The 16,309-nt window shown below is 43.8% G+C and overlaps 1 protein-coding gene across 5 annotated transcripts; it reads right to left on the bottom strand.

The window, feature by feature from the left end:
- Positions 1–236: 236 nt before the first annotated feature.
- On the bottom strand, positions 237–12,161 carry TEX48 (testis expressed 48). 5 transcript variants are annotated; one of them, XM_059889535.1, is made up of 5 exons: positions 12,128–12,161; positions 5,243–5,345; positions 4,884–5,003; positions 2,078–2,203; positions 237–565 (listed from the first exon to the last, which is right to left on the bottom strand). In XM_059889535.1, the coding sequence occupies exons 2-5, from the start codon at positions 5,244–5,246 to the stop codon at positions 462–464; spliced, it is 354 nt and encodes a 117-aa protein (XP_059745518.1). In that variant the 5' UTR covers positions 5,247–5,345; positions 12,128–12,161; the 3' UTR covers positions 237–461. The 5 variants fall into 5 exon arrangements, with proteins under 5 accessions (XP_059745518.1, XP_059745515.1, XP_024852120.1 ...); XM_059889532.1 differs by having other exon boundaries at positions 4,884–5,006; positions 12,128–12,159; XM_024996352.2 differs by lacking the exon at positions 12,128–12,161 and adding an exon at positions 10,317–10,405.
- Positions 12,162–16,309: the final 4,148 nt, after the last annotated feature.

Consider the following 16,309-nt stretch of genomic DNA (forward strand, 5'->3'; position numbering starts at 1 on the left):
TTTTGTACATGAGGATAAAGGAGTCATCGCAAATGATTGGGCCAAAGATGGTCTTTGAAATAAATGTCCAAAAAGATATGGATCCATACCTAATATATATAATGATAAATGTGAAACGGAACAAGGATCTAGATGTAAGAAATAAAGGCCCACAACATGTAACAAACATGGATGAACTCCTCTATAAACTGGATGTACGGGTAAGGGGGAGGGGAGAGAGGAGGTACACAGTCCTGTGACGTCACCAAAGACTTTAATTGGAGGCAGCTCCTCCCAAGTGGCTTTTTGGGGTCTGAAGTGACTCTTGTTGGCGGCACAGCGTTGGCTCAGACATCTTCTCCTCTTGGAAGGGAGTTTCCGAATCAGTCTTCATGGCCCCGGTGCACCACCCTCTTTCTCCTGAAAACTCTCCGCAGCTGCGCAGGCTCCCAGACCTGCGAGGGGGTTGCCGTCTAGAATGATCAGGGCCTCCCGATGAGGCATGGTTGGTACGGCCAGTGATCCTGGGAGTAGCGGCTGAGCCTTCTCTTGTGAAACCCTCTTTTGGAAACTTGTAAATTTACATCTGAAAGGAGAAAGGGAAGAACACTGAGCGAAGACTCTGCTTTGGGCCTGGATGGACTGTTGCGGTCACCTCCATCCCTGTTCAGGATCAGATTCTGGAATAGTCTGTAAGTCATGTGCCCCCCGCCCCCCCACCTCCACTCCCGGTCTGGGACGTGTTGGTACTCTTATCGGAGCATGAAGTGACAGCAGTTTGTCTTGTGAAATGCACTGGCCTAGAAAATAGAAGAACTGGGCCCAGCCTGGTTCTGACATTACCACCTCTCTCTGCTGAGCTTACCCACTCCACTGTTCTTACCTGGAGAATCCCAGGGACGGCGGAACCTGGTGGGCTGCCGTCTATGGGGTCGCACGGAATCTAGCACGACTGAAGCGACTTAGCAGCAGCAGCAGCTGCTGAGCTTTGGGAAAGCCCCTTCCCACTAGGGACTGAAGCCTCCTCTATACAATCAGAGATGGGCTTTTAAACTATGCACCATGGAGCCCTGTGGGGGGAGGGGAGGTAGTGGGGCACCCAGACACTCATGCCCAATTCAAGCACAGCAGGACCTCTTTGATTTTTTATAGAAATTGGACTTTGAGATTTTGGTTGCAAGGAAGGTTTAGCTGTTATGAGAATTTTGTTTGTTTGTTTCAAATGTGGAATCTTATTTATCTTACATATATATGATATGTAATTGATGTCCTTTTTAATTCCGTGTATTTTATTAAATGCATATAAATACATTACTCCAAGAAGGGGTTGGTAGCCTTTTCGTTGTTGTTTTGACTGTGCCCCGTGGCATGTGCATGGCATGTGGGATCTTAGTTTCCTGACCAGGGATCAAATCTGTGCCCCCTTCGTTGGAAGTGTGGAGTCTTAACCACTAGACTGCCAGGGAAGTCCCTGTTGCGAATCCCTCTGAAGTGACTGGGCTGGAGGACCTTTACCTCTCAACAGCCAGCCTCATGGGGTGGTTGTGAGCTATGTGAGGTCACCCGGGCACAGCGTCGGTGCCCATCAAGGGAGCCACATTTCTTCTTCCTGGATATGGCTACAGTCCAGGACTCAGAGGCATCCTCCTCCACCTGGAGACTCTCAATGCACAGGCATTTTTTGGCGTGTTTATCTGCTATGAATCTGGTTGAGTTTGGAGGAATGACACTCATGTAGGCCCTGCCCTCCTGGAACTTACCATCTGGAGGCTGAAGCAGACATTACGCAAACACTCACACACTGTACACATGTAAGACATTGCCACGGGGACTTAGAAGGAAAGTATGGACGTGTATTCTTTCCTCTCAGGGCTCCTGCTCCTCATGTAATTCCCAGCTCGGAGGATCATACAGGCAGGTCTTTCTCTGGGCTCTGTCTGGTGTGTTCTAGAATGTGACTGCAGCATCCTAAAGGGAGGAGTCCTGCCACTCCTGTCATCCCACTGAGCTCAGTATCGAACTCGGGTTTGGACATGAGGACAAGGCTCCCTACCCAAGAGGTTCCCGGTCAGCGTTAGGGCCCCGGTTTCGAACTCACCATACTCACTGCTGCTGAAACAAGAAGTTGTCTTTTCTGAGGGGAGCGTGGCTTTCCCCATACTCATGCAGGGTGCTGCATCACTGTGCTTGAGGCTTTGTCTGTTGAGCTCATCCTTCTGCACACCTGGCAATGGTAATTCCACGTGGTCATGTGGGGTGCTCAGAGGAGGTCACAGAGGCCAAAGTGTTTTGTCAACTCTGGAGCGCACACATGGACTGGCGGCGATACTTATGGAATGAGGTGTACCTGAATCAGCATGGCTAGTCTTCTAAGTTCTCCCCCCTCATAAGCAGGTACTGGATTCAAAATATGTATTTCTTTACAAGCATAAAGTTTACTTTTCCCCATTTATAAGTATAATTCATATACATTATACAAAAGCTTAGGAAATATTGAAGAATATGAAGTAGGAAAAAAATGCCCCAAACACCACTTCCCTCAGATATGATCACAGTTCCAGGGTTTGCCTATGGATGTTTTTAACAGAGTTGGACCATAAAGAAGGCTGAGCACTGAAGAATTGATGCTTTTGAACTGTGGTGCTGGAGAAGACTCTTGACAGTCCCTTGGACAGCAAGGTGATCAAACCAGTCAATTCTAAAGGAAATAAGCCCTGAATATTCATTGGAAGGACTGATGCTGAAGCTGAAGCTCCAGTACTTTGGCTACCTGATGCAAAGAGCTGACTCATTGGAGAAGACCCTGATGCTAGGAAAGCTTGAGGGCAAGAGGAGAAGGGGGCAACAGAGGATGAGATGGTTGGATGGCATCACCAACTGCATGGACATGAGTTTGAGCAAAATCTGGGAGATGGTGAAGGACAGGGAAGCCTGGTGTGCTGCAGTTCATGGGGTGGCAGAGTCGGACACAACTTAATGACTGAGCAACAACAATTTTTACATAGTCCATCACATCCTATATGTTATGCATGCTTTTACTTTCTGCGTATCATAAGCTGTTTTCTTATGTCAGTAAGCTTTAAAAACAATGGTTGCATAATATTCTATGGATAATTCAGGATTCATTTAACCAATATTCTATTTTTGGGTGTTTAGACTATTTTCAAATTTCTCTACCATAAACACCACTGTGATGCACATTGTATATAAGACTTTGTTTATATACTCCTAGATTCTTGTGTAACACAGTCTTGTCAACAGACTAAGCAGTGTTCTGTAATAAACAGCTCTGTTCTTTTCTAGCTGCCTACCTTGAACAAATTGCTTCATCTCTCTCTGCCTCTGTTTTCAGAACTGCAAAATAATACATTCATTCTGGATAATCAGATCCACTTCTTAGAGTTATTATGGGACTTAAATAAGGCCACTTTTCTAGTGTTTAAGTTCTGAAACAGTCAGGGACTTACCTGGTCACAGCTGGGTCCCTGTGCCTAGACAGTGCCTTGCATCTAACAGGGGCTCAGTACTTACTATCATCTTGGAAAAAGGAGCTGACGCTTTTAAGATTCTTCTTTTTTATCATGAAATTATTTGGCTGGTCAAAACCCAATGGAATAAAATACATGGGAAACCCTGAATGAACTTTTTGGCCAATCCCATGTTCCCAGGGGAAATGTTTTAAAGGCTCCTAGGTATGGATTTCTGGCAAAATATGCCATGAGAATTTTTTTCCTGCCATTGAACTGCCACGTCTCCAGTAGGACCATGCCACCACTCACCACTCAGCTGTGTGTTAGTCCTAGCTTTGCCTGATCTTGACAATAATGCATATTTTTTGGGGTCTGAAATTGCTGATTTTGACCCCCAGTCTTCTCCACTATCATCTTTTGTCCTGGATCATTAAGAAGGATATAATTACAAACTGAAGGCCAGGATGCCTTCTTTCTCTCTTCCCTCTTATACCTGATAGTCTTGGAAACTGTGTGTTCCATATGCCTTGGCTAAAGGTGAAAAATAATATGTAACAGACTTTGCATGAGCAAGAAATACACTTTTGTTTTGTAAACCATTGAGATTTAAAGGCATGTTTGTTGCAGCAGCAGAGCCTGTCTTCTCCTGACCAATACCTTATACTATAGTCTTCATTTGTTGACTTTTGTTGAATTCCTACTCTGTGCAAGCCCTGTGCTTTTTGCTTCTATACATTCCCTCTTTTAACCCTCCAAGTGATTCTGAAAAGCAATAATACCGTATAAGTATCCCTGTTTTACAGGTAAGGACACAAGCTCGGAGTGAGAGGGTACTTGACTTGTCCAGTTCTGTAGCAGAGCTGATTGAATTTAACCTCAGCCCCAAAGGCAGGGCTCTTTCTGTTGATTTGTTTATAAAAAACAAACTTTTATAAAAAATCATAAAAAAACTTTATAAAAAAATTAAATTTATTTATTTTTAATTGAAGGATAATTGCTTTACAATATTCTGTTGGTTTCTGCCAAACTTCAACATGAATCAGTCATAGATATACCTAAGGCAGGGTTCTTAAGCACTATCTTTATAGTCTTTAGACAAGTGATTCTCAAACTATGATATACATTCAGGTTTCCCTGAGGTCATATTAAAATAATGGTTCTGACTTGGCAGGTCTGGAGTAGGGTCTGAAAGTTCAGTTCTAACAAACTCCCTGGAATGCTGATGTTGCTAGTCCAAGTATCCCACTGTAAGTATCAAGATTTTAAGCTCTATTGTTTATCAGTTTTGTTACTTAGCCGGTCAGTCTTCACCTCATTTTAGGTTGACATTATTCACTCAAAAGCTGAAGGAAATCTGAGGGCATCCCAGCAAGAGGGGGATGAGCAATATGAGGTCTCCCGAGGCCGGGCAGGGCATTCTTGCCTGGTACCTACCATGCTTCAACAGCTGAAGCTCTTGGGTTTGATTGGGGATCTTGGCGTCATCTGCAGCATCAGGTTTCTCACAGCATTTGCAGCATGAAGAGAAGATCTTCGAGGCCAGGTTTTGGTGAGCTGCTAATATGAAGAAAAAGGAATGGGGGCCCTTGGGATCCAGGGCCTGAATTCCAGATGCCCCGTTGGAAATTCACTGTGATGGCAGGGAGCAGGGGGGTCATATAGGCTCAGCCTCCCCCAAGGTATAATAGTCTTCTCCTTTCCCCAATCTTTTGTAGCTCCCCCATGGAGCTACAGTGGGGAGTGTAGTGGTTCTCTTAAAGTCATTTCCCCTGTTTTATACAAAATTTTCTTACCCATGGAAAGGAGTTTAAGCCTCTATTCTTTCAGCATTGCTTGCAGGGCTGCCTTTTTGAATCAGCTGATCTTTGAGCCCAGTTTCTTGGGCAGGGCTGTTTCCTAAATAAACATAAGACTGAGGATGAAAAATGCTCATGCTCCAGGTCGGACGTCACTGCAGCAAAATGCTGGGCCATGCAGAGATGCACAGAAACGTGTTTGCAGACCTGTATTCTATTCTGTTTCTAGGTGTGGGTTCCTTAACTTTCTCGAGCCTCACTTTTATCCTGTGGGAAATGGGAATCGCAGTGCCTGCTTTGCAAATGGAAAGGTTTGCTGCTGCTGCTAAGTCACTACACTCGTGTCCGACTCTGTGCGACCCCATAGACGTCCGCCCACCAGGCTCCCCCGTCCCTGGGATTCTCCAGGCAAGAACACTGGAGTGGGTTGCCATTTCCTTCTCCAATGCATGAAAGTGAAAAGTGAAAGTGAAGTTACTCAGTCGTGTACGACTCTTAGCGACCCCATGGAGTGCAGCCTACCAGGCTCCTCCATCCATGGGATTTTCCAGGCAAGAGTACTAGAGTGAGGTGCCATTGCCTTCTCCGATGGAAAGGTTTAAACATACACAAAGTGACCTCTGTGGCGCTGGGTACTCAAAGTGCCTAGTCAATGGTCATTCCCTTCATGTAGCTCGTTGGCTACAAAACTGTTCTGCTGGTCTGGGTCGCAGGAGAACATGGTGATGAAGCACACTCTTACCAACTTGCTGTGTGGCTTTGAGTAAGTCCTTGCTTCTCTCTTTGTCTCAGGCTCCTCACCAGTAATAAGAGGAAGTTAGGTTGCATGATCACTTGAAGCATCTTCCTAGTTTGGACAGTCCAGAAAAAGGCCTTGTTTTCATCCCAAAGTTCTTTCATTGTGTACCAGCTTTTCCAGGTTTCTGGATGCTTCCTGTTCTCCTTTCCCTTTCAGTGGTAAAACCCCCTTGTAGAAAATTCTTCTCATGGTATTGGTTAGATGTCCCTCACAATACTCAATTCAGTAGATGAGTTGTCTCATTCGTAGGCATTTCTGTCTCACTTTCTCCACTGTGATACCAAACAAGCCACCCTGAATTATGGCAATAGCTTTCTATTAGTAAAGTGAAAGTGAAAGTTGCTCAGTTGTGTGTGACTCTTTGCGACCCCATGGACTATACAGTCTAAGGAATTCTCCAGGCCAGAATACTGGAGTGGGTAGCCTTTCCCTTCTCCAGGGGATCTTCCTAATCCAGGAATCGAATCCAGGTCTCCTGCATTGCAGGTGGATTCTCTACCAGCTGAGCCACAACTGACTTCTTAATAATGAATACAAAAATCTTTAACTTCCTGCACATAAGCTATTCAATATGTTGATAGCATCCTTTATATATTGTGGCTAGATACCCTCAGCAGACTAAACACATACAGATGTCTCCACTATGTGGGATCCTTGGACCAAGAAGGGTACTTTCTGGGCCCATCTAGACTCCAGTGTTCTTGCCTGGAGAATCCCAGGGACGGCGGAGCCTGGTGGGCTGCTGTCTATGGGGTCGCACAGAGTCTGACACAACTGAAGCGACTTAGCAGCAGCAGCAGCCTCAATCTCTGATAGTCCTTTGGATCTGCTGCCAATTGAGTTTTCTGTCATAATTTGAGCTGTGACGTATTTCACTGACTCTTTAATGAATTTGTTTTATTTTCTTAGGATTTATAAACAAATGGACGTTAATATGAGGCAATCAGATCTTTTGTTTTGGAGATGCATCATTTAGCAAATACGCTTGCCATTAATACAGATTCTTCTGCTGCTTGCTGTAGTTTCAGTTCTCTTCATCTACTTATATAAACTCTTGCTTCATGGGGTTTTTCTCTGTTCTAGATTACCTCATGTATGTGAGTGTAGAAGGCAGTGCTTCATAGGAGGGAATGGAGGCTTTAAGTCTAGCCAGCCACCCCCTCCCCCCGCCACCCCCCACCACCCCACCAGGCAGCCCTGGGATCTAATGGTTGGAGGTCTGTTAGACTGGTGGTCAGTTTGTAGGAAGGGAATTGCTAAAGTTTTGCCTTGGGTATCTCCAAACCTTCATAAGCACATGTCTATCTTGTTAAAGGGGCTTCCCTGGTGGCTCAGAGGTTAAAGCATCTATGAATGGTCACTTTTCTCAGCCTGTATTCTGGAATTAGTGATTTCCAGGGCATAGATCATATGAACTCTTTAAGGTTCTCCTTGGCCAAGAAATTCAAGATGCCATGCAAAGTATAAACTCTTGACTAACTGTAGTGTATTCTTTTGGGCTTCCCTGGTAGCTCAGCTGATAAAAGAATCTGCCTGCAATGCAGGAGACCCTGGTTTGATTCCTGGGTTGGGAAGATCCCCTGGAGAAGGGATAGGATACCCACTTCAGTATTCTTGGGCTTCCCTGGTGGCTTAGATGGTAAAGAATTTGCTTGCAATTGGAGAGACCTGGGTTCAATCCCTGGGTTGGGAAGATCCCCTGGAGGAGGGCATGGCAACAGACTCTAGTATTCTTGCCTTGAAAATCCCCACGGACAGAGGAGCCTGGCGGGCCACAGTCTATGGGGTTGCAGAGAGTCAGACATGACTGAGCTACTAAGCAGAGCACAGTGTATTCTTTCCTGTTTCTCATGGTCTCATCTATATGAAATTGCCGCCTTTTTCCAGAAAAACTCTTGCTTTGTATATATAGTCTCATTCAATGTACTCTGATGTGTTTATCTTAATGACAAAAATTTTGCTAGATGACTTAAAATGACAATGTCCATTATGGCAAGCTTTCAGTGTCAAAAATAATAGATTCAAGAGGCACAGTAGAAAAGAGAGAAGACAAAAACTCAGATACTTAATAGAAGGCTTCTTTGATTGATATACTCTGACCCCAGAAAGAAGAAAAAAAATCTTACTCCTTCTCAAACCTGAAACTTGCTTCATTTCATCTCTCACTCTTCCTCCACGAAGCATTATCTTTGTGCACATGTTAATAGTGCACAAAGAGTCGTGTCCGACTTTGCAACCCCATGGACTGTTGCCCGCCAGGCTCCTCTGTCCATGGAATTCTCCAGGCAAGAAGACGAGTGGGTTGCCATGCCTTCCTCCAGGGGATCTTCCTGACCCAGGGATCGAACCCAGGTCTTCTGCAGTTTGGGCAGATTCTTTACTGTCTGAGCCACCAGGAGAGCCCAGGTTTATCTTTATCACCCACTTAAACTTCTCTTGTTCCTTTCCCTAACTGCTTACATAAACTTTCTTTATGGGGCATTTCTATAGAAACGAACAGTCAACATTGCACAATATTCCTCTAAAACTCCTGTACAAGAAGGTGGGTCCATAGAGGTTGAATTTAAAATCTGATGAGAGCTGAGTTGAGGAGAAATATTTAGAATCATGCCAAATTTCAGAACAGAAAGTTGCAGTCCAGTTCAGGGTTCTGTTATTCAGCTACTATTGCCCTGAATTATCACACTTGTATCAGTTAGTTCACTTAATTGTTAACCTTCAACATGGGGGACGGAGAAGGCACTGGCGACCCTCTCCAGTACTCTTGACTGGAAAATCCCATAGACGGAGGAGCCTGGTGGAGCACTGGAGTGGGGTGCCATTGCCTTCTCCGCCCAGGTGACACTAATGGTAGAAAACTCGCCTGCCAATGCAGGAGACATAAGAAATGCAGGTTCGATTGCTGGGTTGGGAAAGTCCCCTGAAGAAGGAAATGGCTACCCACTCCAGTATTCTTTCCTGGAGACTCCCATGGACAGAGGAGCCTGGTGGGCTACAGTTCATGAAGTCACAAAGAATTGGACACAACTGAAGCAACTTAGCACACATGCATAATTCCTAAAAGAGTCAAGGGCTTGAGAAGTGTAGAAACAGAAAATATGCCACATAAAATTATTTCAGAAGCTATTAAAAAAAGAATAAAAACTTTTCTCTTAAGGGAAAGGTAGTTTGGACAAAGATTCAGAATTGCAAACAAAACCAAGATGAATCAATAGGAGGCTGAACAAACTTCAGGACATTCTGGGGTAAACCGACAGCTTAAGGGAAACTTTTCTTTTCTTCTTGCAAAGGACTTAGACCTGAAATGTGGACTTCGAGACAATAAATTGGAATGAGAAATGTCAATTTAGATCTCTAAGTTATTTTCAAATAGTCCTAAAATATTAACTAGAAATCAAAATGACTTAAGACCTCCTAGATAAAACAGTTGGTTTCTGAAATAAAAACAGGACCAAAATTTCCTCTGTTCTTAGGGAATATGGATTCTATGGATGAAGATACTTGCATATACTTTGAGCAGAAAGACCATTAGAAGAACTCATGTTCCATTATGGCCAAAGGTCAAATGTCCAGACTTGTCTAGTGATGCCGTTCTAAGGAGCCTTAGCACTCAACACCTGCCTGTCCTTCCTCTAAACTTGCAAATAAAGTTGATGAAAGTGGACAATGATACTGCTTGATTGGTGACATGGTTTATTTCTTGTAGGAACATCAGTCTTCAATGCTAACTGCGACTGTTTTTCTTTTTTTGATGACTACATGGACCTTTCCAAGTGTCCAGTTCCCCAGTAACCTCCGTGGACTTACACAGTGTTGGAAAGGAAAAAACGTCTTTATGGAGTTATCAATACCCTAGACTTTTGAGGACAGTGAGCCCTCCAAAGGAGGTGGACAGCACAAAGTGCTCATTTTCCTTCACGTTTACTGACATAGTACAAAACAGCTCACACCCTGCTGCTGCTGCTAAGTCACTTCAGTCATTTCTGACTCTGTGCGACCCCATAGATGGCAGCCCACCAGGCTCCCCTGTCCCTGGGATTCTCCAGGCAAGAACACTGGAGTGGGTTGCCATTTCCTTCTCCAATGCATGAAAGTGAAAAGTGAAAGTGAAGTCGCTCAGTCGTGTCCAACTCCTAGCGACCCCATGGAATGCAGCCCACCAGGCTCCTCCAGCCATGGGATTTTCCAGGCAAGAATACTGGAGTGGGTTGCCATTGCCTTCTCTGCTCACACCCTAGGGCACAAACCACCAATTGAAAATCCATAGCTCACAGGTTTGAATTGTCTTAGTCATCCATTGCCTCTTGTCCAGAGAGTTGAATACTTCTATGCAGCAACTGGCCCGATATATGGTTCTGCAGATAATTTAAGGACAGAAACAAGAAGACATCAGGCTGGTTGATGCTCAAACTGAACACCAGATCCCTGTAAGTGGAAAACTGGAACTGTGTCTTTAAGGAAAGTCAGTAACAGTGGTGAAGATCTGTACAATCCCCAAGAGTATCTCCTGCAATTTTGGTTTGCTGCTGCTGCTGCTAAGTCGCTTCAGTCGTGTCTGACTCTGTGCGACCCCATAGATGGCAGCCCACCAGGCTCCCCCATCCCTGGGATTCTCCAGGCAAGAACACTGGAGTGGGTTGCCATTTCCTTCTCCAATGCATGAAGTGAAAAGTGAAAGTGAAGTCGCTCAGTCATGTCCGACTCTTAGCAACCCCATAGACGGCAGCCTACCAGGCTCCTCTGCCCATGGAATTTTCCAGGCAAGAGTACTGGAGTGGGTTGCCATTGCCTTCTCCGGCAATTTTGGTTTAGGAAGGGCCAAAAGGGGGAGTTCCTACACTTCTAAGTGAAGACCAATCGCTCTGTAACCTTGATAACAGATAATCACCAGGACCTGTTTAAAGCCTTCAATCTGTTAATGAACTTTTACCTCAATGACCATTCTCCTGAAAGTAACAGACAGTAGTTAACACTTTCATGGCCGATGGTCTGCCATCCCTAGGCACTCCTGCCTCTGAAATACCACAAACTCAGCGCCTTCACAAACCCTTAAGACACCAGCCATTAGTTTTGCTCGGAGACTTTGTCATCAAAGCGTAGGTCTCCCTTGTGTAACTAAAGTCAGATTTTGTTCCACACACTGAATGGAACAAAATGGAAATCTCTTCTTCTAAAGCAGCTTATACATACCCAGTGTCTTGAGGATCTCTCCGTAGTAGCAGCACAGCAAAAATTTTCAAATATAAGTTTATCTGAATCTAGTACTGATGATTTTCATATTTTTACTCCCCAGCAGTTCACTGAGGAGACAGGTAGAACCACTTTCTCCTCTAAGTGTTTATAACTAAGAGTTTTGAACTTTTGAACCCTCTTCAGAAATGGAGAGGATCTTAGGAAGGGCAGTGTAGCAATTACAAGCACATTTTTGGGGATATAATTCCTAAGGACTCACTACTTATTAGCTATGAAATTTAAAAGAATATAACTCTCCTGAACCTCTGTTTTCATATCTGTAAGCTGGGAATGATAATAGTATCTACCCTTGAATGTGGTCTTGAGGATTGAATAGTAATGGGAGGTGCTTAGCACAGCTGTCTGGCACATTGGAAAGGCTCAGTAATTGTAAAAGCTGATTCTGATGAAAATGTGGGCTTGATTTGGCTCGGTGGGCTGGGTGTGGTGTTTCTTGCACTGCCAATGCCCTCCTCTAGATGGAAGCAGGAGCTAAAGAAAAGGGCCATCAGGTTACCCACCCCGCCACCCCCACCCCTCCCTGCTGTGACTGTGAACTTCAGGTCTCCAGTGACCCTGGAGCACTTTGACCAGAACAGGAAAGATTGATGAGGTCACACTTCTGTGTGATGAGGAGGACTTCTGGAGCTGGAGGAGCCCTTGGTGGGGGGTGGGGGGGGGGTCATTCAACACAGGTGGGGAGGCTGGGACCCAGAGCAGTGGGATCAAGGTAAGAGAGATGGCCTCTGCTTCCTGGAGCAAAGTGAAAAGGCGTGATGGAGACGATGTCCCTTTAAATAGAGAAAAAATGCCCCTCCTGCTCTAAGACCTAACTCTTGAGCCTCACTCACCTGCAGCTGGCAGAGCAGAGATGGGGCTGTCTGTGATGTCACAGAGCCTGGGAACCAGGGAATGTTGGGGACAGAGGGGTTTGGCTGATGGTCAGTGCAGGAAGGGCGAAGGGTGTCTGCTGATCCTCTCGTGGTCCTTCCCTCGTCCACAATGCCATGTCCTTCGGGCACTTGGGATGGAAGTCTTGGTGCCTCTTGTGAAGGCTTCTTGAGGATGGCTGGGCAGAAGGGGGCAGTAGAGCACTGGATGCAGAAGACCTGGGTCCAGGTTCTGTCTCATACCCAGCTGGGGGGTAACCTCAGGCAAATGTACTTTGCATCTCGGTTTTAAAATGGCAATAATTATTATTATTTAATTGGAAATTATAGTTTTAGGATTAAATGGGATCAGGCAAACCTTTAACACGGTGCCTAGGTATAGTAAACATTCAAGAAATGGTTGTTGTTAATGATAGGTGCAAAAATAAAGTGGCATTCTCTTCCCAATCTATCTTCTAGGAAAAGGCATATTTTATATTTGAGCCCTTTGGGGGGCACTCTCAATTCCTTTATTTGGAACAACCAAGTTCTATTTAGGGAAGCCAAATTAGGTTGAAATGTTCTCAATCAGTGCTATCTTTTGATGCTTCTGGAAGCCACCTGAAACAAAAGGAGCAGAAAGGAGCAAAGATTCCGCCCAGTTTTTGGTGTCCTGGTGGAGGGTGGCTAGATGTTGTTGTGGGAGTGGGAGGTGCCCTAACCGAAACAGACTTTTAAACCTCATTTGTAAAGAAATCCTCCTAAGTGTAGTAATGTTGACGGTTCTCAACTCTGGCTGTAAAGTGAGATTCATCTGAGATATTTTTAAAATGTAGAAACACCCTGGGGCTTAATTCCAGATAAATTAGAATCCTGGTTGGGGGTGGGGAGGGCTGGAGCAGTGGGTGGACCCTGGCATAAGTATTTTTAAAAAGCTTTCCAGGTGATTCTCATATGTAATCAAGACTGAGAACTACTAAATTACGTTGTGGAGATTGTTTATTATACACGTAAGTGGTGATTCTTGCAAAGGCTGCAGAAGTTTTAAAAATGTCAAGCTTGGGAATTCCCTGGTGATCAGGTAGTTAAGACACTGAGCTTTCATTGCAGGGGTTGCGGGTTCAGTCTCCAGCGAGGAACTAAGATCTCACCCGCTGTGCAGAGTGGCCAAAAGAACAATGCCACGCCCAGTGCCCACTTTACAGGCCAATAAAATCACTATTTCTGGGCAATGGGAATTTTAAAAACTCCCCAGATAATTTCTCCCCACCACCCTTTAAAAAATTGAGATATAATTGACATATAAGTTTATGTAAGTTTGAGATGTACAACAGTGTTTGTACATTTTGTATCAAATATATGGTTTGATATATTTATCTACCACAATATGATTACTAGGATGGTGTTAGCTAACACATTTATCACTTCACATAATTATTTCCTTTTCCTGTTGAGAACAATTAAGATGTAGCCTCTTACCAACCTTGAGATTTATAATATAGTATGACTTTAAAGTTGCAGCCAGCATCGAAACTACTGACTTACAGAACAAATATTAAAAACCTAACTTTTGTTGATGCTTGTATAAATGTATCTTTTAGCTTTTCAAGGACAGTATTATTGATGGGGTCAAAAGGATTATTTTTAAAATAGCTTAGAAATGAAGACAGTATACTCTGGAAACCTCTGTTAGATGAAAATTTTATGAAAATTTTAAGGATACTAATGTTAGAGATATGTGAGAAGTATTTGAATGAAATCATTTCAGAAAACGGGAGAATGAGAATAGCAGTATTTCCAAGTTAATAGATTTTATATTATATGCCACTGTATACAAACATCCTATATTGAATCCTTGTATTGAATTAGGCAAAAATTTCATTTGGGTTTTTCCATAAGACATTAAATAAATGCCTGGTTTTTTCACTCATAGCACTAAATGTTTATATATTCGAGTTGCCCAAAAGACTTAAAAAAATCTTTGCATGGAGAAATTGGGAGATTGTCTTCTGTTTGGGATGGTTTATCGTTCAAGAATATATGGTATGGTTGCTTGTTTCCTCTTGGATCTGAGATAGGAGTCTAATCAGCAGGCTCCTGTACTACTTCCTAGTCCAGGAAGAGAATAATGAACTCTTGAACTAAGGCAATGGCCTAAGATGAATGGGTGGATTTTGAACCTGATGATTCCAGAGGGTGTGGGCTCTGGAGTTGGGCTGCCTGCATGAGAAGCCTGCCATGGTAACTTACCCCTCTCATCCTCAGTTCTTTTACCTTTAAAATGGGAATTATAAGAGTGTTCATGTGAGTACCGCCTTAGACCATTCATGGAATGTTGTAAGTATATAGTTGTTCCTCTGTATCTGAGGGAGGATTGTCTCCAGGACACCCAAGGGTACCAAATCTGAGGATGCTGAAGTCCTTATATAAAATGGTGTGCTGCTGCTACTGCTAAGTCGATTCAGTCGTGTCCGACTCTGTGCAACCCCAGAGACGGCAGCCCACCAGGCTCCCCGGTCCCTGGGATTCTCCAGGCAAGAACACTGGAGTGGGTTGCCATTTCCTTTTCCAATTCGTGAAAGTGAAAAGTGAAAGTGAAGTCACTTGGTAGTGTCTGACTCTTATCGACCCCCATGGACTGTAGCCTTCCAGGCTCCTCCGTCATGGGATATTCCAGGCAAGAGTACTGGAGTGGGGTGCCATTGCCTTCTCCAAAAATGGTGTAGTATTTGCATATAATCTAAACACATCCTCCTGTATACTTTAAATCATTTCTAGATTACTTGTAATACCCAACACAATGTAAATGCCATGTAAATAGTTGCTAGAGAGTGACAAATTCAAGTTTTGCTTTTTGGAACTTTCCAGATTTTTTCTTTTTCTCTTTTTCTATTATGGTTGCTTGAATCTGTGGATGTGAAACCCTTGGATATGGAAGGCCAACTGTAGTGCCTGGTAGAGAAGAAGCATTCAATAAATGTGGCCTGTTTTTATTATTATTGGATATGGAGAGTGAAGGTTGAGTCTGGGCTGATGGTGTCACAGCTGTGGATGTGGAATTAGAGAATTCAGGAAGACTATATTTTGGATAAGGATAAATTTAGGTTTTAAAACTTTATTTTGAAATAATTACAAATTCCCAGGAAGTTGCAAAGAAAAGAGCATAGTTTCCATGAATCCTTTACTCAGACTCGTCCAATGTTAACATCTAGTATTACTAATGATACCAAAACCGGGAAATTAACATTGGTGCAATCCACTAAGCTCATTTGATGTTCACCAGTTTTGTATATACTCATACGTGTATGTATGTATACGGCTATGGCTAAGTCACTTCAGTCGTGTCCGACTCTGTGCAACCCCATAGACAGCAGCCCACCAGGCTTCCGCCCGTGGGATTTTCCAGGCAAGAGTCCTGGAGTGGGGTGCCATTGCCTTCTCCAATGTATGTATACAGCTGCATGCAAGTTTACCACATGCGGCTTCATGTAACTGCCACCACAACCAAGACATAACTACCATCACGACCAAGTTCCTTTGTGCTGCTGCTTTATAGACACGATACTCCCTCTCCCCACCATCTCTAACTCCTGGAAACAATTGATCTGTGCCCCATTTCTAGAATTATGTCATTTCATGAGTTTTCACAAATGGAAACACAGAGTATGCATGTATCTTTGTTAGTTTTTTTTTCACTCAGCATAATTTCCTTGAGATTCATCTAAGTTTTGGCGTGTATCAATAGTTTATTCCTTTTCATTGCTGACTCATAATGCGCAGTGTGAATGTGCCACAGTTTGTTTAAGCAGTCACCAACTGAGAAACATTTGAGTGGTTTCTAGTTCTTGGCCATTACAAGTGAAACTACTGTCAACATTCATAAACTAGTTTCCAGGTGAAGGTAAGTTTTTTTACTTCTGTGGGGTAAATGCCCAAGAGCACAATTTCTGGATTGTATGGTCAATCCATTTTTAGTTCTGCAAGTAAGTGTCCAATTGGTACCAGCTTACCCGAGTTGGTCCCCAAACAAGGGTCATCCTGCCTCCAATAGAATGAGACTGATTTGAGTTCAGAAGCAAAGGAAAGGCCCCCTTGCCACCACACCTCAGGCATGGCATGTAGGATCTTAGTTCCCTGAACAGGGATCAAATGAGTGCTGGTGCT

The sequence above is a fragment of the Bos taurus genome, chromosome 8 (assembly GCF_002263795.3).
Source record: "Bos taurus isolate L1 Dominette 01449 registration number 42190680 breed Hereford chromosome 8, ARS-UCD2.0, whole genome shotgun sequence".
NCBI lineage: Eukaryota > Metazoa > Chordata > Mammalia > Artiodactyla > Bovidae > Bos > Bos taurus.

Bases quoted from the DNA above. Each gene is read 5' to 3' on its own strand.
- TEX48 (XM_059889532.1), bottom strand. The intron at 2,204-4,883 runs GTAGGTACCAGG...TACCATTGCCAG, and splicing joins GCTTCAGCTGTTGAAGCATG to GTGTGCAGAAGGATGAGCTC. The intron at 566-2,077 runs GTGAGTTCGAAA...TTCTCCTTTCAG, and splicing joins TTTCAGCAGCAGTGAGTATG to ATGTAAATTTACAAGTTTCC.